The sequence below is a fragment of the Danio aesculapii genome, chromosome 19 (genome assembly GCF_903798145.1).
Source record: "Danio aesculapii chromosome 19, fDanAes4.1, whole genome shotgun sequence".
NCBI classification, from domain to species: Eukaryota; Metazoa; Chordata; class Actinopteri; order Cypriniformes; family Danionidae; genus Danio; species Danio aesculapii.
The window spans coordinates 46,195,720-46,217,851 of record NC_079453.1 but is presented as its reverse complement, the minus strand read 5'-3'; the positions used below and the strand labels follow the sequence as shown (position 1 = coordinate 46,217,851).

General features: G+C 37.3%; 1 protein-coding gene across 1 annotated transcript; it reads right to left on the bottom strand.

Annotated features, from left to right (window-relative positions):
- Window positions 1-734: 734 nt before the first annotated feature.
- On the bottom strand, window positions 735-22,093 carry eloa (elongin A). Its single transcript, XM_056479440.1, has 12 exons — window positions 21,939-22,093; window positions 16,509-16,565; window positions 16,275-16,390; window positions 14,087-14,544; window positions 12,189-12,472; window positions 11,985-12,096; window positions 9,767-9,919; window positions 8,225-8,322; window positions 6,762-6,942; window positions 6,180-6,306; window positions 4,877-5,028; window positions 735-1,327 (listed from the first exon to the last, which is right to left on the bottom strand). The coding sequence occupies exons 1-12, from the start codon at window positions 22,008-22,010 to the stop codon at window positions 1,266-1,268; spliced, it is 1,872 nt and encodes a 623-aa protein (XP_056335415.1). The 5' UTR covers window positions 22,011-22,093; the 3' UTR covers window positions 735-1,265.
- Between the last annotated feature and the right edge of the window lie 39 nt (window positions 22,094-22,132).

Here is a 22,132-nt window from a genome sequence, read left to right as displayed (position 1 = left end):
TGGCAGCGCAGCATCTCGTTGTCGTATTTCTTTTGCAGTGTTTGCTTATTTTATTTAACAAAACAAGCATAAGCCGAGTATTAAGTGCGAGTTGGTGCTACTTTGCCTTATGGTGAATGCAGTAAGTGACTGTATTGTTACCCTGATGAAAAATCCAGCTAAAACCAGCCTAGGCTGGTTTTAGCTGGTTGACTAGCCTGGTTTTAGAGGGGTTTTAGTTTTAGTTGGATTTAGCTGCTCCTTTTCCAGCCTGACCAGCTAGGACCAGGCTGGAAATGGCTGGAAACCAGCCTGGAAATGGCCAAAACCCCTCTAAAACCAGGCAACCAGCCTAGGCTGGTTTAAGCTGGTTTTTGCAGTAGGGCATGTTACCCGTTTAGCACAAAAGTTCATAACAAAAAAACGTTAAAAAAAAAACTTAAATCTTACATATGAAATGTTCTACCTTTGTACTTTGTTTGCTAGTTACTACACCCGTAGACATCGCTATAGTCCAGCATCTTCACGTAGTAACACTGTCTTGAGTGCGGTTGAATGATGTTTGTCCTGGGAGCACTGTACAAATATGGCTGCACTATTGACACATGCTCAGGGTCTGTATGCGATATCTAGTGTATATATCTATGGGACGACATGAGCTTGGGCAAATAATAATGTCATTTTCATTAAAGGTGAATTAGACTGAATCATAATATTCAACAATCAGGCATAAATGAGAATCAATAACGACACTGTGAGAGCAACACATGGATTTTATTAAAAATGTCCATAGAACACTTCATAAAATCTATTAAAATGACTTGATCTTTCATCATTCAAGGCAAGGTCCAGGGATGCCAGGTCCGAGATTTTGAAATAAATATCGATGGTGCGGGAAGTGTACAGTCCTTGAACTTTTTACATCTCATCTCATTCTCCCTCTCACTGTACCATTAAAATCATACACTCAGTCCAATGACGATGGACAGCGATTACAGTAACCAATTAAATAAACATGTAACAGTGAATCAGGTGGTAATCTGTAGTGTACCGCTAGCTTTCGGCGCCTGTAAGAAGCTTATGACATGCTACGGTGTAACTGATGGATTGCTGAAGCAGATAATCTCATGTGATTTGCGTCCAGTGAGCTGTACTTGAATTAAAAAGCATTAAAACATGACAGGTGAGAGGGAATTGCACATTTCCTATGAAGCATTACAGCAAGAAAGGTTTTCCTCCTCCAGTCCTATCACACACAGATAAAATGTTTAAAAAAAAAATTCCCTTTACCGCCGAGAAAATCTGTTCTTGAATGCTTTGATAGTCTTAGCCATCATCGGGGCAATTTCTGAAAAAGAAAGAGCATAAAAGATCAACATACAAAGACATCCCATTCACCTCCAATGGTTCAACCGTTCAACGTAAGGTTACGCAGAGTATAGACTACACTATATTTTGGTTTTGTTTTGTTATAATAATAAAATTAATTATTCTTTACATTTATATAGCACTTTTCTGGACACTCAAAGCGTTTTAACATACTTCCGGGGGGGAATCTCCTCATCCACCACCAGTGTGCAGCATCCACCTGGATGACGTGACGGCAGCCATGTTGCGCCACACACCAGCTGATTGGTGGAGAGGAGACAGAGCGATGAAGTCAATTATGATATGGTGATATCCCGATGTAGAGAGGTAAGTGGGTAAATTCGGCCAGGACGCTGGGGTTATGCCTTCTCTTTCAAAGGACATCCTGGGATTTTTAACGACCACAGCGTCAGTGTGAACAATTGTTTCAGATGGTCCGGGCTTGGGCTTACGCAGTAAATGAACAGTCATGTGATGCATTTCGATTAGCGTGAGAAAGTAATCAAATCGTTTGTTACATTAACATCCATCCCAGCAAAAGTGAAACAAATGATGATGAAGCGAATTTTGACTGCGGTCAGGCTATCCGCCAGTTAATAAAGAACTGTCATTCTTGCCTCCAAGGTATTTCTGCGGTCGGTCATACACTGCAAATTACGGTAGAGTGCTAAACAGCAATGTACAGCAAGCTGACACTCGCTACATTGAAACCGCTGTCATGGAAAATGAAATGGATGTTCTTGGCTGGTGGAAGATGAACAAACAATACTACCCAAAACATGCTAAATTAGTCAGAACAGTATGCATCCCGGCCTGTAACAGCAGCAGTGAAAGGGTGTTCACTTCAGTGCTGCTCAGCGAGAGCAGGACCGTGCTAAAGCCATTTACAGTGGATTCAATAATGTTCCTCCACAAAAACACAGTCTAATCTTGGTGGGTAACTAAATTATAACTAAATAATAATCAAAACATAAAATCATAATGTAGTCAGAGTATATAGGCTAATGTTGGCATTATTCTTTTATTATTCAGCTTCACTGTCGACTTAATACCAGAATGTGAAGAGAAGTTGCGAAACAAATCCCACAGAGCCTTTATCTTAATTTCGTTATTGCGAAATATCCGTCATAATTTAGAATTTAATTTAATTTGTTAGGAAAGACTTATTTTTATTGGTGTGTTGGCCAATTTAAAGGCTAAGTGTATGTACTTAGGCCTACTTGGAGTGCTGAGATGTTACAGAGGACTTATTTTATTTCTTTGTTCCAACTTCCAAGTGGCCTATAGCCTACGTTTGTTACTGTGCATACACACCGAAAGCGGCGAGAGCGTCCAAGGTCGCTCTGACTGCCCTGGCAACAACGCTGTCTGCCTTCAGCTCCGGCGGCGAGAGCGTCAAAATTCGCTACATTGATCTCGTATTTAAAGGGGCCGTTGCTGCATATCAGTTACATTCCTGCATAAAATGTTTTCCTGCTTGAAAATTTTGCACATTTCTTATCAAATTCATTTAACAATGGAAGATCAAGTTGCATGTGGTGTGTCTTTGCTCCACTTAATTTACATTCACATTTAGTCATTTAGCAGACGCTTTTATCCAAAGCGACTTACAAATGAGGACAAGGAAGCAATTTACACAACTATAAGAGCAGCAGTGAATAAGTGCTGTAGGCAAGACTTTCAGGTATGTAAAGTCTAAGAAGCAAAGCATTAGAAATGTTTTATTTTTTTTTGATAGAGTACAGTTAGTGGTATAGCCAGAGAGGCAGTTAAGATTAGGAAGAAAAGTGGAGACATAATTATCTGAAATATTCTGAAGCAGCAATAGTGTTTTGTACTGTCTCATGATATTCCTGCTTTTTTAAAGATAAATATATAACATTACAACATTAAAGCACATAAGTGACTTGATTTCAACTCTCCTTGATGCTCACACTGGCGAAGACACGCCGCGCTGCTCCTCGCCGCCGGCTTTCATTGAAAATGAATGACTTCCGGCTACTTTGATGCTCTCGCCGCTTTCAGTGTGAACGTACGGTTATAAATAAATTATGTTAAAACATACATGAATGACTCATTCATGAAAAAAAGGGCAAAGAGTTGTGTGCATGTGCACATTTGAATAACGGCTTTTAACGGGCTAGGACTTTTAAAAAGCTGTCAATCAACCTATTTGTCGGGCTTGGGCCTAACTTTTATGGCCCGATTACAGCTCTACATTAAGACCCACAGAGACCTCAGGTTGTGCGCCCTCTGCTGGCCTCACTAACACCACTTCCGGCAGAAACCTAGCTTTCCCATGTAGTCTCCCATCCAGGTATTGCTTGGTTTCAGTGGGTGACCATGTGAGAGTTGCGGAGAGCTAGCTGACTGCAAATGTTGCATGTGCGCTGTCCTTTTGTTAGGACAGATAAAGTTCAGGAGGCAATGTGTAGTGATTCTTGAAGTGTGTGATGTCATTAAGAAGGCTGTTATGTCCCTATGACATCGTACAGTTTGGGGACTGTTGTTTCTGTTTTTGCTGGATACGCGGGTTGGCTGTGTTGGATGTCAATCTTTCGCAACATGGATTGACATTCAATCGTTACGTTGCAGGATGGTGGGGTATTATAAGTGTTGTCACGATACTGGAATTCGATACAAAAATTTTAAAAACGTCCATTTCCCGCTAACATTTGAATGCTGTTGAGCGCGTTCTTAAACAGCGCTGATTTGCCGTTGTGTTCATGTGCTCAACAGAAATGACTGTGATTGGCTGTGAAGGTCATCAGTTCACTGAACTCACCGCTCTTTACTGATACAGATACAGGGACACTGGAGCGTTTTAAAGCTGCGATTCATTAGCAGATCGCTTGTGTCAGCTTATAGACATACCAGCTGATCGACGTGACTTTAAAACGCTCCAGTGTCCAGTAGAATCGTCAGCTGAAAATTATAAGGCAAAGATGTAATTTTCTTTTTTCTGCCAAAAGAAAATTAAATGTGGTTTTATTAGTTCTATTTAATATTTTAAGTTAAGTGATTTCGTAAGACTTTTTTAAATTTTTATTATTTATTCATTCATTTTCCTTCGGCTTAGTCTCTATTTCAAAGGTTGCCACAGCGGAATGAACCGGCAACTATTCCAGCATATGCTTTTTTACACAGCAGATGCCCTTCCAGCTGCAACCCAGTACTGGGAAACACCCACACACATTCATTCACACACACTTATACACCACAGCCAATTTAGTTTATTCAATTCCAATATAGCGCATGTGTTTGGACTGTGGGAGAAACCGGAGCTGGGACTCGAAGCAGCGACCTTCTTGTTTTGAGACCACAGTGTTAACCACTAAGCCACCGTGGCGGCCAACTTTTATATTATAATATATATAATATTATAAATATATATAACATATAATAATATTAAAAATTATATTCTGTCTTTAGCGAAGTGCATCAGGATTGTCGCTTTCACCCGAGAATTCAAACTTGGGTGCATCCCTAATATCAGCACCGGCAGAGCACTACGGTTCTCTCGACTCACTTTTGACTTGTGGTTTGTCTCTGGCGCTGTGTCCTGCAGCACTGCTGGGAGCAGAGGAGCGCGAGGATGACTCTGGGGCAGGACTGCTAAACGAAGACTGACCTCCATCACTGGGTTTGCTCAGAATGCTGTAGTTTGTTGCCGGTCTGATCCTGCAGAAGAAGAATCAACATTTACTCATTTAGCAGACGCTTTTCAAAATCAACAACAAGCTTCATTTTTAAATGCAACCACAAAATTTTAATTGGTAACACTTTACAATAAGGTTGTATTAGTTAATGCATTTACTAACATGAACTAACAATGAACAACACATTTACTACAGTATTTGTTCATGTTAGTTAATGAAAATACGATTGTTCATTGTTAGTACATGTTGACTCACGGTGGATTATCTGTTAAAGGGCCATAAACCCCCCCCCAGGTCAGTATTTAACGTCAATATGACATTAGTGTAAGATCTTGGCTCGATGTTGGATTTTGGTCAATTTCTAACACAACCTAAAATCAACCAAATATCAATGTCATTTCACATCGTTACTGGACATCAAAATAACATTGTCCTTAGACGCTGGCTAGACATTGAATTTTGGTCACCTGACATCACAACCTAAATCTAACCTAATAATAACATCTTATGACATTGTGTGCCTGCTGAGCAATAACTAAATGCACTACAGAATGTTACGTTTACACACATCCACAAATGACATGTAAATGCATCAGCCTTTGACAGTGTAATACTCACTACTCTTGAGTACTTTTGAAAGGGCTACTTTTTACTCATACTTTGAGTAATATTTACAACAGATACTTTTACCCTACTTGCACTACATTTTTAGCCAAGTAATGGTACTTTTACTGAAGTATGATTTTTCAGTACTCTTTCCTCCACTGAATGTGTGCCATGTATTCTATCATTAATAATTTCCTTTTTACCACAATATTACTGTTTCAATATAACCGATATTCACAATATAACTGTTTCAACTCTGTTTATTTACAACTAAATTCCTCTAATTGAACATAGTAATTTTGGGAATGTGTTGTGGGTGCGTTTGCGTTTTTATTGTATTTATTTGTTTTTCAAGATTAATTCTTGCCATTTTTGCCTTTATTTGACTGGACAGTAGGATGACAGGAAATTAAGTAGAAGAGAGAGTGGAAACAGGATTGAGAAAGGTCCACAAGCTGAGATTTGAACTCGGGACACCCTATGTTGGCACACTAGCCATGGTGTTGGTAAATTTTTACATCCCAATGTTGACAAGCATGGCAGAAAATTCATGCTGATTTCACTCACTTTGCAGATGGAGGAGCAGCGCTTGTGCTGAAAGAACCGTCTTTAGTGCCAAACTTCTCCTGTCTGCGGCGCACATCTCGCGGAGGCTTAACGGCAGAGTTGACATACGCCATTTTAACCTGCCGCCCTGGTAAAAGTGAAAAATATCAAACATTTGCACTTGTGAACGGATTAAGGAAAAATTGAATAAGTTATTTCATTTTCCTTCTGCTTAGTTCCTTATTTATTAGGGATCACCACAGTGGAATGAACCACCAACTATTCGGGAATATGTTTTACGCAGTGGATGCCCTTCCAGCTGCAACCCAGTACTGAGAAACACCCAATCACTCATATTCACACACACACTCATACACTACGGCCAATTTAATTCATCCTATTCACCTATAGCGCATGTGTTTGGGGAAATCGGAGACAGTCAACATGGGGAGAACATGCATACTCTACACAGAAATGCCAACTGGCCCAGGTGGGACTCGAACCAGCCACCTTCTTGCTGTGAGGTGACAATGCTAACAACTGAGCCACCGTGCCACCCATGAGTGAAAATTGAATAGATTAATGAGTGCCATCTGCGAGTACCTTTAGGTTTGTTTGCATGGGCAGAGCTGATGTTCATGGTGAGCTTGCGCAGACGTTCCTCCCGCTCTTCATGGAGCCGGAGATACAGCTCCCTCCAGGATTCATACTCTTGTGGAGCTTCATGCTTAAAATCCCGCTGACAGTGTTTCATCCAAAGATCATCCGACTCTTCTGTGAAAGACTGAAGAGAGACGCTTTCAGATGGCAGATTTGTCTAAAACAAGTTCTAAAATGTCCATGCAAAGTTATACATGGAAAAATGTAACAAGTAGCATTTTTCTTTATTATTCCACATTTCAGTGACTTTAGAATTACAAAACTGGTCAAAATCATTGATTTTTTCTTCTTTTTTTGCCAAAAATAACTTGAATATTAAGTGTAAATCATGTTTCCTGAAGATATTCAGTACTTTTTCTACTGTAAATATATCAAAAATGTATTTTTGATTAGTAATATCCATTGCTAAGTGCTTTATTTACTAACTAAAAGGGGACCTATTATGCCAAAAACACTTTTATAAGGGGTTTAAACACAGATGTGTGGCAACAGTGTGAATATAACCAGCTTCTAATGATAAAAATGTATTAATTTAATTTCTTATAATCACACTTGATAAAAACAGTCTGCAGAAACACTTTGATTGACATTCTCCCTTAGTACGTGTCATCAGAGTGGGAAAGCCCCGCCCAGTAGCATTATTTCATAAGCATGGGACGTTACAGGACCCGCCCTCTTTTGAAAATAAGCACAATCAGAAAGTAAACGGATTTTACACTTATGACTGGTTTTGTGGTCCAGGGTAACATGTGGATTTGATGTTCAAGCATTCTTAGCTTTATCAGTGTTAAAACCAGTGTTCCTTAATGTTGTATTTGTTTTGTTCAGGAATCTCTCAGAACAACTACATTTATGTTATTCATTTATTCATTTTTCTTCGACTTAGTCCCTTTTTTATCAGGGGTCGCCACAGTGGAATGAACCGCCAACTATTGCAGCATATGTTTTACACAGCGGATGGCCTTCCAGCTGCAACCCATTACTGGGAAACACCCATACACTATCATTCTCACACACACACTACGGCCAATTTAGTCTATCCTATGCACCTATAGAGCATGTGTTTGGACTGTGGGGGAAACCGGAGCACCCGGAGGAAACCCACCCCAACACGGGGAGAACATGCAAACTCCACATAGAAATGCCAACTGGTCCAACTGGGAATCGAACCAGTGGCCTTCTTGGTGTGAGACGACAGTGCTAACCACTAAGCCACTGTGTCACCCACATTTATGTTAGTTATGATCCATTATATGTATCCTTGCTGAGTAACACTATTAACTCATTTTTTTAAATAAATTAAAAATCTGTCTGAATAGAATACATGAAGAAACATGAGGTTCAGTACAGAGATGAGATTACAGCCATGACGCTTATAATCCGCACATGATTGAGTTGACACACACCTGATTACACTGCTCAATCCGGTAAAGCTGCTCAGGAGTGCATCTCTCCAGAACCGGCATCAGAATTTCATACGGGACTCCGCCCACTTCATCAATCGCTAAGAAAAATAAAATAAAAATCACGCATCATTTTAGCAAAAAAACGGACGATCAATTATGAAAACGCAATCACATCTTGGATTTGATCCATTAAAAACGCATGACAAGTCTTTATGAAATAAAATTCAAGTATAAATAATGCTTTCAAATGCTGTGAAGTTAAAACACTCAATGAAATATATGATAGTAATTCATAGTAAATGCCAGCTATAGTGTTTCTGAACCCAGGAGCAAACTCAGTGATTTGGGGGCCCTAAGCAATTCCAGGGATGGGACCCTAGCATTTTTGAAAAATAAACTGCATGTAAAAAATTCTAATAATAATAATAATAATAATAATAATAATATATATATATATATATATATATATATATATATATATATATATATATATATATATATATATATATATATATATATATATATATATGTATGTATATGTATGTATGCATGTATGTGTATATATATATATATATATATATATATATATATATATATATATATATATATATATATATATATATATATATATATATATATATATAATTATTATTTGAATTTTTTACATGCACTTTATTATATATATCTATATCTGGGCACCCCGATGTACAGTTAATTAGCCATTTTTGTGATTAGATCCGATATGAACAGAATTTCACCAGATGAATTGTATAGATGCATTAGGAAAAATTTCATTGATTCACATAGATTGGTCAGATCAAATCTTTTTCATGCGTTTGCACAAATCATAATAAATTACAAACTTATTTTTATTTTATTTATCATTTTTTTCTTATATTTGTAGTTCTTATATTTTTGTTTTTCTTATATTTGTATATTATATGTGTAATTGTATTTATTGTCATTTCTTTTAAAAATTCTACTTTTTTGAATTAATATTATATGTAAGACACCTAAGGTCTGAGATTAACGCAACTTCGATTCTCTGTATGACCTGTACATGTGGTTGACAATAAAGCTGACTTTCACTTTGATTTATAAATACAACAGAGCAAAAATAAAAGTGAAATAAACAGAGCTTTATGGTTTTGTGGAGTCTAACAGTATTCAGGTACAGAAATTAAACAAACAAAATAACAAGGTCGTCATAGTTTAAATTTAAAAATAATAATATTATATGTGACTATATGTGACTTTGCAATATTGATGCCCTACTACAGTGTATATTATACTATAATACATCAGAGTTTACTGTAGTGAAAACTATTTACCCTATTAACCCTATACAATGCTTGCATAATGTGGCATTCATTAACAACATTATAATATATACACAGTATAATACGCTTTGATTTATAGCATAGTTCAAAAACACAATAAATTACAATAGTATTTTTTTCATGGGGGCAGATAAAGTACAGAACCTTTGAAAAAAATCTTTAGTGTTATCATAAACGAATGAGAAAGAATGAGAAAACTCACAGTCGATGTTGTTCTGCAGGACTCTGATGCACTGCTCATACAGAGACATCATTTTGGGCAAATATGCAGTCTTGGACCCAGAGTACACCACCATTTTAGAGTTCAGCCGTCGCCCTGCGTAGCCACCATCTTCTTCATCATTTGACACTGGAACTGGAGGAGAAAACAAAGTCGATTTTGTACGTGCTGACAGAATAACTGGGATTTATACACTTAAATTTAAAGTTAGGTTTTATTTTGTCCGAATTACGTGTAGTTTTGTTCTTTTGGTCCTGAAAAGAAATTTGGACATTATGTCTTGGTTTGCCTAGAGTTTACAGAGTTTTTTTTAACCTAAAAACACTAAACAAATAAACGCCTGTCTGATATAATGTGATACAGAGCTACACATCCAAAACAATTGCTCAAAAAACACTGTATTAGAGGAATTTTCCAATTTAAAAGAAAAACTTGCATCCTAAATGTATGACTCTGAAACATGTGCTCAGAGTAGTTCACCATTTTAGCATGAAAACTAGCTCCTGAATCAGTGAAACATTAGGAGTGAAGAAGAGGACTCATAAGTCACTAAAAACAAACCACACACTGTCCATACCTGTCAACATTGGGATGTGAAAATAAGGGATATGCCCACCATAACAAGGGATTTTTCCCCCCGAGCACACATCTAACGTTATAATGAAAGCTTTCTATTGCTTTCCTAATTTTTTAATGCTCATTTAGGACGAAATTAGTTGTGTTTGGAAAAAACCCACCAAGATCGACCACTTTAGATATGATTATTATTATTAATGTGTATATGTCTGTTCAAACACGCACTTAAACCCAGACTTTCGCTCCTCTTCAAATCGCATGTACAGAATCCTTTTGGGAAACAGCGTCTATTTATCACTATTGAGTGCGCCAGCTGACTCACCACTATATGACTATCGTGCACCACTATATGACTCTTTTGAGGATTGCATATGAAGTGGAGATGGCACCTATAATGAAAAGGGAATCCCGCTGTTTTTATTTTTATTTTAAAGTGTTTTTATGCCTAAACAAAGCGAAAGCACAGAACAGACTCACATTTAAGAGCAAGGGGCGGCCCCTGGTGGTTCGGCGGTATGGGTTGCGTATAGGGAGGCTCGGCTCTTTAATCTTTATTTGCCACCCTTCAGAGAAAGACTGAAAATACGGGAGAAATACAGGAAAATACTTTTACGGGATGATAGCTGGATAGAACTGTAAAATAAGGGAGAATCCCGGGAAAAACGGGAGGGTTGACAGGTATGACTGTCCTAAAATGGCTGTTTTTAGCAATCTGCCTTGGGAATAAATTATTTTAAAAACATTTGACCACAAAGATTTATTTTTGCCATTTTTGCCTTTATTTGACAGGACATGAAGTTGAAGAAAGAAATGGGTAGGATTGGGAAAGATCCATGAGCCAGGATTCGAACTCGGGACACCCGGATAGCTTCTACACCATTTGTCAGTGCGCTAGCCACTGGGCTATTGCGCGGACAACCACAATGCTAAGGCATTCCTTCATATATAGATGGATGGATGGATGAATAGATGGGTGGGTGGGTGGGTAGATGAATAGATGGGTGGGTGGGCGGGCGAGCGGGTGGGCGGGCAGATAGATAGATAGATAGATAGATAGATAGATAGATAGATAGATAGATAGATAGATAGATAGATAGATAGATAGATAGATAGATATCTAAGCAATATCACACGAGTAGCAGTGCGATATGGCTGTATAATCGGCACTGGTGAGGGGCGTGTGTTGGCACAAGGCCGCAGGCGATATTGCAGAATATTGCACGACTATCATCCAATCAGATTCGAGAACCAGACATAACTGTTGCATATATATATATATATATATATATATATATATATATATATATATATATATGCATAAATATTTAAATTTATATATAATTTGTATCATATAGGTATATATATTTTATATCCAACTAGAAATCACCATTTTCTCAAATATGTGCAGGGATTTGTTTATTTATATATTCATAATAAATATACACAGGACACACGCATATATTGTCAACACAACATTTATTTTGGATGTAACTAATCGATTAATCTTTGCCCAGCACTAGTAATTAGTAATCAATTATTTTTATGAAGTAACTTACCCAACATAGATTAAAAGCTCATTTTATGTAAATACATTCTTAAAATGTGCTAGAACACAAACGCGTACCTTTGCGTCTCTGGGGAGAGAGTGGCGTCAGGTCAATGGAGGGCAGTGGTCTGTAGAAGGGCTGAATGGCTGGCAAAGGGATATCAGGAAGTGTGGGAACCACATCCACAACCTGAGGAAAGATTTTGTAGAAATCAATCCTTCAGCACACTGCATAAAAGCTGGTTCCCCATCACCCGGCCAGACAAACAAGTTGAGCCGTACCTTCTTGCGTTTCTCTGGAACAGCAGGTGTGGTCACTGAGGAAGAGGATGAAGATGGCTTTGAGCGTTTACTGCTGGTCCCGTTGGCTTTGCTGGACTTAGAGGAGGAAGCAGAAGGAAGTGGGGCAGCAGGGGGCTGAGGGGGTCGTTGTGGCTGCTTTTTCTTTTTGGTTGGGGTGGGAGCGTCGTATGTGAGAAAGGATTCGAAAGACATGGTCGGAGCCTCATACGGCTCTTCATCCTCATCCACCGGCTCTGGAACTTCCCTCCTCTCTCTTGATTTTCCTTTAAGGCAAAAGCAAATGCAAATTTAATTTTAATTTTAGGTGGAAAAAAACAACACTTAATTCACGTTTCTATCGATTTTAAAAATATATTTTATATAAATGTTTTTTTTAAACTTTAAAAAAATTTATACATATAAATTATTTCTATTTTTGCATATTCAAGCTTTTTAATGTAATGTTTCTTAAGTATCAAATCCACATATTAAAATGATTTCTGAAGGATCACAAAAATTTATTTATATATATATATATATATATATATATATGCTCATTGAACTGTTCACAATTATTAAGATTTCTTTTAACACAATTCAATTTAACAAAAGTTGAATTCATGCATCACCCATCATGCTGTACAAATAAAATTCAACCAATGAAAGAGTTTCAGTAATCAAAGTGCACAAAATGTGTACAAAATATTTAAATCATAGCTCATTAGTCTGATTCATGGCTTCTAACACTTTTTTAATGCTATGAGAAAAATAAATAGAGCAGTAATGCACTGTACTGAGGAAAAAAAAAGGTTCAAATATTAGAATATTAGTTCAAATATTAGTTCAAATTAATATTAGAGTATTCTAACAAGTGTAGCTTTGGTCAAAATTGCCTTTATTACATATTACATCAACCTAAACAACAAAAAAAGCTAGACAGAACATTATAAAAGATATAAGATGTTAAAAAAGGACCTTGTTAATTTTTTTTCCTAAACAAAAAAAAAGTAAATCTACTCTGTGCCATGATATAAAGAAACACTCTCACTAAAATAGCGTAACAATCCTGTCAAGAATATTTACAACAAGAATGATTTAATGGCACTGTACTGCAAAAACAAAAAAGTTTCAAAAAGTGTAGCTGTGGTCAATATTGCTTTTATCTGAAAAAAAAGAGAAATGCATTAAAGCCACTTACTTTTGTCTTTAATACGCAAACGTCATGTCAACCACAACAACAAAAAAGCTAGAGAGAACATGATATAAGATGGTAAATAAAAGTGTTTATGTAATAGGTTGTGATGAGGAATTTTTAAATAGATTTTTACTAAACAATAAAAAATTTTTAATCTAACTTCTGCCATGATTAAAAAAAAAAAAAAAAACTCCCACAAAAAAAAAGCAAATCCAATTGAGTCAAGCATATTTAGAACAAGAAACACTTAATGTCACTGTACTACAAAAAATATAATTACAGTATATTTAAGCATATTTTTGGCCATAATTAAAGTGTTTATAATATGCAACAAAAAAGCTAGACAGAACACAATAAAAGATTTAAGATGCTAAATAAAAGTGCTTATGCAATAGGTCATAATAAATATTTTATACATTTTTTCCTAAAAAAAAAAAAATAAATAAAAAAAAAAGTAAACTCTCATTTCTGCCATGATTTAAAGAAAAACTCCCACTAAAATATTTTAAATGTTAATGGCACTGTAAATTGTTATAAAAAAAATTATAGTATATTTTATAAGTGTATTTTTTATAAGTGTATTTTTGTTCAAAATTGCTTTTATCTGAAAAAAAAAAAAACGCAACTTCCTTGTGTCTTCAATACACAAATCTCATGTCAACCACAACAACAACAACAAAAAAAATTATCAAAGCATTCTCACCATCACTTCCCCCTTTCTTCTCCCTCTTGCCCTCATGTGAGCTTAAATGCCGATCGTGTTTAGATCTGTGACTTGTCCCACCCTGTTGTTCCCTGTCCGCTCGGTTAGTCCTCTCTTCGCCCCCAGGCCTCTGTTTCCGTCTCTCCTGATCCCGCAGGTCCTGGGAATTGTGCTCTCTGACTGCCTCTTTGTGTGGCTTGCTGTGCCGAATGTCATTTGGTGGAGGACTGGGCTCCGGCTCGTCCTCTGGAGGGCTTTCGTATTCATCAGACTGATACTGCGGAGCGCTGCTGTGTCTGTACTGCGGAGGAGACGGCGAGTAGCCATGCTGGTAGCCTATTTCTTCATGTTGTTCCTCCTCAATAAGCGGAGGTTCCACTGGAGAGCGTTCCCGGACCCGTCTGTGGCCTGCAGACTCACTGATGCGCGAGTGGGAACGTCCATCTTTTACACTTGGTCTTTTGGTGAACATGAAACATATAAGTTTATTCAATCGCTTATGTCAGAGGATAATACAACAAACTGAACATCACACTAGAACTTACAGTTGAAGTCAGAATTATTAGCCCTCCTGAATTATTAGCCCGTGTATATATTTGTCCCCAATTTCAGTTTAACTGAAAGAAGATTTTTTTCCCAACACATTTCTACACATAAGTTTTAATAATTCATTTCTAATGACTAGATATTTTTCAAGACACTAAACTACCTGACAAAAGTCTTGTCGTCAATCCCAGTTGTAAGAGCAACAAATGTTAACTTGACTTCTAGTTGATCATTTGGAAAATTGGCAGAAGGTGGATTTTTCAGATGAATCATCTGTTGAACTACATCCCAATCATCACAAATACTGAAGAAGACCTACTAGAACCCGCATGGAAACCACGCATTTCTCATAGAAATCAGTCAAGTTTGGTGAAGTTAAAATCATGGTTTGGGGTTACATTCAGTATGGGGGCGTGCGAGAGATCTGCAGAGTGGATGGCAACATCAACAGCCTGAGGTATCAAGACATTTGTGCTGCCCATTACATTACAAACCACAGGAGAGGGCAAATTCTTCAGCAGGATAGCGCTCCTTCTCATACTTCAGCCTCCACATCAAAGTTCCTGAAAGCAGAGAAGGTCAAGGTGCTCCAGGATTGGCCAGCCCAGTCACCAGAAATGAACATTATAGTGCATGTCTGGGGTACGATGAAGGAGGAGGCATTGAAGAGGAATCCAAAGAATCTTGATGAACTCTGAGAGTCCTGCATGAACACTTTCTTTGCCATTCCAGATGACTTTATTAATAAGTGATTTGAGTCATTGCAGAGATGTATGGATGCAGTCCTCCAAGCTCATGATGGAGTCAGACACAATATTCATTCTGTTTCCACTGCAGCATGACTTTATATTCTATACTGGACATTATTTCTGTTAAGTGAGAAGACTTTAGTCTAAGCAAAGTCAGACTTGACTGTCCTAATTAAATGATTAAAAATCAAGGCATGATCAGATTTTATTTTGGTAAAATAAGTGTAATCTAGAGGCCTTTGCCTTTCATATAAGCCAGTTCTGATAATAAATGATCAACTAGAAATCAAGTTATTATTTGTTGTTCCTAAAACTTGCATAAGGCGACAAGACTTTTGACAGGTAGTGTAGTTTTCAGCTCAAATTGCAATTAAAAAAATAATATTGACCTTAAAATGTTTGTTTTTTTTTTATTAAAAATATCTTTTATTGTAGCTAAAATAAAACAAACAAGACTTTCTCCAGACGTTTCTTATCTCTGGGCCCCCCGCAACCCGTCAGGATGATAGTTCTGACAACCCCAAGTTCTATAGCACTTTATATAATGTAGATTGTGTCAAAGCTGCTTAACATAGATCAAAAAACGAAAATAAAAATTCATAAAAACATTTCAGATTGTGAAACATTTCAGCAAGTAAAGCAGGCAGGAGAGTAGTGTAAAATACGCTGGTGTACTTCTACGTAAATGAACACAGATTCAGTTTGGTTTAGTATAAATAACACTGTTGAAGTTCAGTTCAGACGTTTCAGTTTTCAAATTTTGCTTTGCCAAAAAATATATGTGAATTTAAGCATCTATTTTACACCCATGTAAAAAAATTCACACTATTCCTATTATCTAAAAATGTAAATTGCAATGGAATGAACTCAAAGTATCACTCTAGAAGGCTAACCTGTCTGCAGATTTCTCTGGCACCAGCTTTTTCCACTTTGCCACAAGGTTCTTCGCTGCCTCACCAGCATATTCATGCTTGCGCAGAGAATTCACAGTCTTACCAATGCCTGTTTCCTGCAAGAATCCAAGAAAAAACAAACATATTCAAAGATGGAGAAGCAGCTGCACTTAACACCCGTTAGACAAAACCCAAGAATAATGGTTTTAAACTTAAGCAATGTTTTGGTCTTACCACCAGAATGTCTACTGTCATAGGAAGCTCCCCCAGCCTCTTCAGAGTTTTCAGAAGCTAGACAGAACAAGATGAAAGGTAGATGATGTTTAATAATAAATATACGTGTAACATACAGTGTAATAGAGGAATTAATTAGAATTTTTTTCATAATAATAAGAATTGAAATCAAAATTCGGCAATGATTTTAAGAACCCTTCAACTAAAATGTAGAGTAACAATCCTGTTAAGCATATTTAGAATAATTAATGGAATTAAAAGATGACCTTTAAAAAAGATCACAGTGCAGCCCCAAATAAGCGGTTATCATTTTTAATATTTATACTTTGCCAAGATACAACATCACCCATTTGTCAGCAAAAAGTTTTAAGTCAAGTAAAATGTAGTCAAATCTTGCACAGGACCACTGACTTTTTAAAATGTATTTATCCTTACAAAGTACAGGTCAGTATGCTGTTTAATGTTCACATAAATCTGCATTATTTCACCAATGTATTCAAAACATTGAAGCTGACATATGCATTTAATATACTTTCTATGTATATAAATGGATATAGTTTCATTGACAATAAGTGGTGGGACATTTTCTCACAACACCCATGTCTAAAGTCAAAATATTTGCGCTTAAAGGCAAGCCTCTGTCTGCATGATTTTTGGCAAATTACAACTCTTATTACCCAAATTGATTATTTACAATGTATTAAACACACATAATGATAAATAATACCAACCAAATCAATGTTTAAAACTGATACAAGGAAAAAGACGATGATACATTAACAAAAGACAACCATACAAACATAATACACAAATTAAGCATAAAAAGTGACTCAATTATCGATTTAAAAGAAAACTGGCATCTAATTATGCAGGATGATATTTACTCATTTCAATGAATGCCATGGTAAACGTCCAAAAACATGGTGTTTTGTTGTACACAAATGCAACAATAGTCCTAAAGTTATTATCTGTAAACGGTCCTATACTCACTTTTAAATGGCAGAATTACCAAAACAGATATCTAAGGCCCCGTTTACACTAACATGTTTTAAAACTGCTTTTTAGAATGAAAATGATCCGCGTCCACACTAGCGTTTCTGAACAACTCTGCTTCTACATTAAAACGGTGAAAACGCACATTACATGACCACACAATGCAGTGTGCTTTGAGCACATAGTCATATGACAGCTGTGCGCGTCGGACTGTTCATCAAGGATCCACTGCTGGATCTAATCTCACTATATTTGTTAAACGTGATATTTAATTCATCTTGTTGTCTATATCTAACGACATATTCCTCGACTTTGGTCTTTTGAATCTATTACTTGTTCTCAGATAACATGTTTTGGCTGAGCACAAAGTTAGGTTGGTATATTCATGAAAGTAACCATGGACATTGCACATCTGACTGACTGCTTGCCTTTATGTATGAACTTATTGTACGTTATACTTTTATAATGGCCATTATTGATTATTAAAACTGGTATTCAATGAAAGAGATGGTATGTTTCGTATTTTCAATGAAAACAAAAGGAGGCAGTAATGTTGTCGGCTCCGTTTTGTTATAAATTTGCATGAAGAATACAGTCATATTATGCAGCTACACGACGCCTCAACATTTTGGGTGTCTATTAAGTTGCTAATATCAAAATGAAAATAGCAGTTCCTTATATCATGTTTTTGTTTTAATGTTAAGATAGTGAAACAGCATGGCCAGAGTGATGTAAATGAGGTTATAAAGTACACTGGTCCCTTTGAAGATTTACCGATGATTCCTCAGGTGTTTGTTTGCCATATCATACTTGCGAAGTCTGAACTTACAAGGAGGGGATGCAGGACTGAACTGTGTGTAGGCTACTTAATATTGAGGAAAAGGCCCCAATCAGACCCGCCTCCATTTTCAGATGTCTCCGTTTTCCCAATCCACACTGAGACACGCCTCTCCAGCGTTTCCAAAATGCTCCGTTTTTGGGGCTCGAAAACTCTGGCGTATTGCGGACGGATGGCGTAACTGTAGCAAAACTTGTGCGTTTTAAAACTAAAACGTTGTAGTGTAAACGAGGCCTAAGTGCAGCTTAAAAACTGTCGACGACACATAAAAAGATGATACATAAACATAACACAGCCATATAAACACAACACACAAATGAAGCATTCAAAAAGTCACTCAATTATAAATAAATTTTAAAAAACTGGCATCTGATTATCCAGGACGATATTTACTCATTTCAATGAATGCCATGGTAAATGTCCAAAAACATGAGGTGCGTCTCAAATCCTATACTTATGCTCTATTTTACGCCATTTTGTGGTATAAATAGTGCAAGTAGTGCGTTCACACTGAAAACTATGATAATAATAAGTGCAATTTAATAGGGTATATGCCGAAGCATGCTAATAGGACTTTGAATTCGCCAGTAATCTGGGTTAAGCGCTTCTGGTCAACTGCATGCCAATGTAAAAATAGGCGCATTTAAGGTCAGTTTTCTTTAAAAATCAGCGATCTCCACTAGCTGAGTGATATCTGATATAAAGTGGGTCTTAGATTGTACAAGAAGCACTGCATTAAGTTACATTTCCCCCACCATGTCTTTATAATATGAGCATTTATTTTACACCATTATATTCAATGGAGCTTCTGCGCTAGCCTGCCAATTCTGACGGGCGCGTGCGAGTAAACGGCTTTTTGTCTCGTTTTACGCTTAAACAACTAAATGAATGCCAAAGTTTATTAAACTGAGTGTATTTTAATTACTTTACAACATCGATGCTGTGAAAGCAACCGTATAAAATGGAAAATATTCACAATAACAGGTCACCGGAAGTTTATCAGTATGGGAAAACACTAGCTCGGCATATACCCTATTACCCGTATGATGCACTCATTCAACCGGTAAAATGTAGTGTGGAATGATGGACACTTCACGCACTCAACAGTCGCAGCTTTGCTCACGTAGCGCAAGGGGCGGAGCTTTCGGGCACTCATCTTGGATTACTTTATGAATTTTGGATTGTGAAAGTAAAATTCTCTTATGAGAGTGATCATACCGCCTCCTGATGATGAATGCGGTTATACTCATGGCAGGAATTATTTGGTAGTTTGGTCATTTGTTTCGCTGATTTGGCAATCGTCAAACGTCATCAGGGAAACGGTTTGAATTTCCATAAAAAACGCATTAGTGTTTCATTTGGGACGACACTACATACACTAAATACATAAACTATGCTGTTGAGTGTGTAAGTGCATAAGTTCATAGTGCCCCATTTGGGACGCAGCTATGGTATTTTGTTGTACACAAATACAACAATAGTGCTAAAAGTTATTAGCTAGCTGTAAACTGTCCAATACATGGTCCAATACTGCCAATTTCTCAAAAAAGAGACACAAATGAGGCATACAAAAAGTCACTCAACTATAAAAAATAATAACAAAAACTGCTATCTGATTATCCAGGACGATATTTACTCATTTCATGGTACAAGTACAGAAACATGGTATTTCAAGAGTTCCCACTTAGAAATGCTTAGCATTTAAAGCAGGTTTGGCATGCTGTCCCGGGAGAGAACCCTGAGCTCAGAGATATTTGAGCCCAGGGCTCCCGCCCGGTCAATAAGCATATCAGGAGATCCGAGATCAGGCAGGTCTCGAGAGCTCCCCCTATAGAAAAGGGAGGAAAAGGAGGAGATGGGGTGGAAGGGGGGATTCTTCCAAAACGAAGATAGAGCAGTAGGAAGAAAATGATCCATTTATAGTAAACTAAGATCACTCTGATTGGATTATTACTGATTACAGATGAGCGGGCAGTCATGCTCAACCATATCATGTGCTCCTCTCGAAATTAGTTTATGAAACTTCACTTTGTTGTAGACAAATATATACACAACAATAGTCTTCAAGTTATTAGCTAACTGTAAACCATCCAAGACTCACTTTTGATGGCAGGATTACTAAAACAAACATTTAAGTGCACTTTAAAAGTGTCGACGATACATAAAAAGATGATGCATAAACAAAACAGCCATATAAACACGACACACAAACGAAGCATACAAAAAGTCTCTCAACTATCGATTAAAAAAATACTGGCATCTGATTATCCAGGACGATATTTACTCATTTCAATGAATGCCATGGTGCATGACATGTTTAAAGTGGCCGTGCCCAACTGCGTCTGGTTTCTCTCAAGGTTTTTTTTTCTTCACTTTCGCCAATTAGTGAAGTTTTTTTTCCCTCTCCGCTGTCGCCACTGGCTTGCATGGTTCGGGATCTGTAGAGCTGCGCATCAATGGATTTGCTCTTCAGTGTTTGGACTCTCAGTAGTGATTATTAAACCACACTGAACTGAGCTGAACTGAACTGAACTTTAACACTAAAAACTGAACTACACTGTTCCAATTTACTATGACCTTTTATGTGAAGCTGCTTTGACACAATCTACATTGTAAGAGTGCTATACAAATAAAGGTGAATTGAATTGAATGTTCAAAACATGGTATTTTGTTGTGCACAAACACAACAATAGTCCTCAAGTTATTAGCTAGCTGTAAACCCTCCAAGACTCACTTTTAATTGCAGGATTAACAAAACAAACATTTAAGTGCACTTTAAGTGCCAGCGATACATAAACAAAACAGCCATTTAAACACAACACACAAATGAAGCATACAAAAAGTCACTCAATTATAAATAAAAACACTGGTATCTGATTATCCAGGACGATATTTACCCATTTAAATGAATGCCATAGTAAATGTCCAAAAACATGGTATTTTATTGTACAAAAACCACAATAATCCTAAAGTTTTAGCTAGCTGTAGACTGTCCAAGACTCACTTTCAATGGCAGAATTACCAAAACAAACACTTAAGAAGTGTCGTCGTGGCCTACAGAGAAACAAGGGGGTGCATCGACCAGAAAGTGTGGGCAGTTTTCAACAACCAGTTGAGCTGCCTATCTAGACAACATTCTGAGGCGTATGGGGGCAGTCAAAAGCTCAATAATGCCCTTTACTTAGCCAGCTCACAAGATTTTGAAACAACCTATTTACTACAAAAAAGAAATCGCATTTTATAGAGTATCATGCACTCACGGCCTGTCTACATCTGTCACTGATATCCCATTAATCGCCGTGTTGTCATTTCTAATAACTGAACACTAGCTTCTCAGAAAGTGCCTGATTTCGCTGGATTCATTGACTGATTTGAGGAGTATTGGATGAAAACTGTACGTTTTAGATTGAGCTAACCAACCGATCAACCATTTCACGGTCTGCTGCGGTTGTAATTGTTATCCGTGGGATTTCTGGAGAGCAAACGGAACACGATTTTCATGCTAACGCTAGACACTAGCATGCGTATAAGACAGCCATCCGTGGCGCGCGGGGCTTGACGCTAATCGCTAGCTTCGTCTAAAAGACTGGATTTGTTACCTTGCGAGGCTCTTGATTGTCTCCGAGCCTTAACTGCAACTTCTCGACTGCTTCCAGTATCTCCTCCGCCATGTTTACAGCTGGTACATGTTGCCCGGAAGCCGCAGCAGCAGCGGTGGGGGCCTGCTGTTGTTTCAGACTACTGCGAACTTCCGTCTCTCCAAATGGAGACTCCGGAAGAACGTCATGTCACT

What these genes read in the sequence shown, in the direction of transcription:
- eloa (XM_056479440.1), bottom strand. Translation starts at nt 22,010, where the DNA reads ATGGCGGAGGAGATACTGGAAGCAGTCGAGAAGTTGCAGTTAAGGCTC. An exon ending in TGACAGTAGACATTCTGGTG is followed by an intron (nt 16,391 to 16,508) that starts GTAAGACCAAAA and finishes GGATTCTTGCAG; the next exon opens with GAAACAGGCATTGGTAAGAC. An exon ending in GCTGCTCCTCCATCTGCAAA is followed by an intron (nt 5,029 to 6,179) that starts GTGAGTGAAATC and finishes CTTCTTCTGCAG; the next exon opens with GATCAGACCGGCAACAAACT.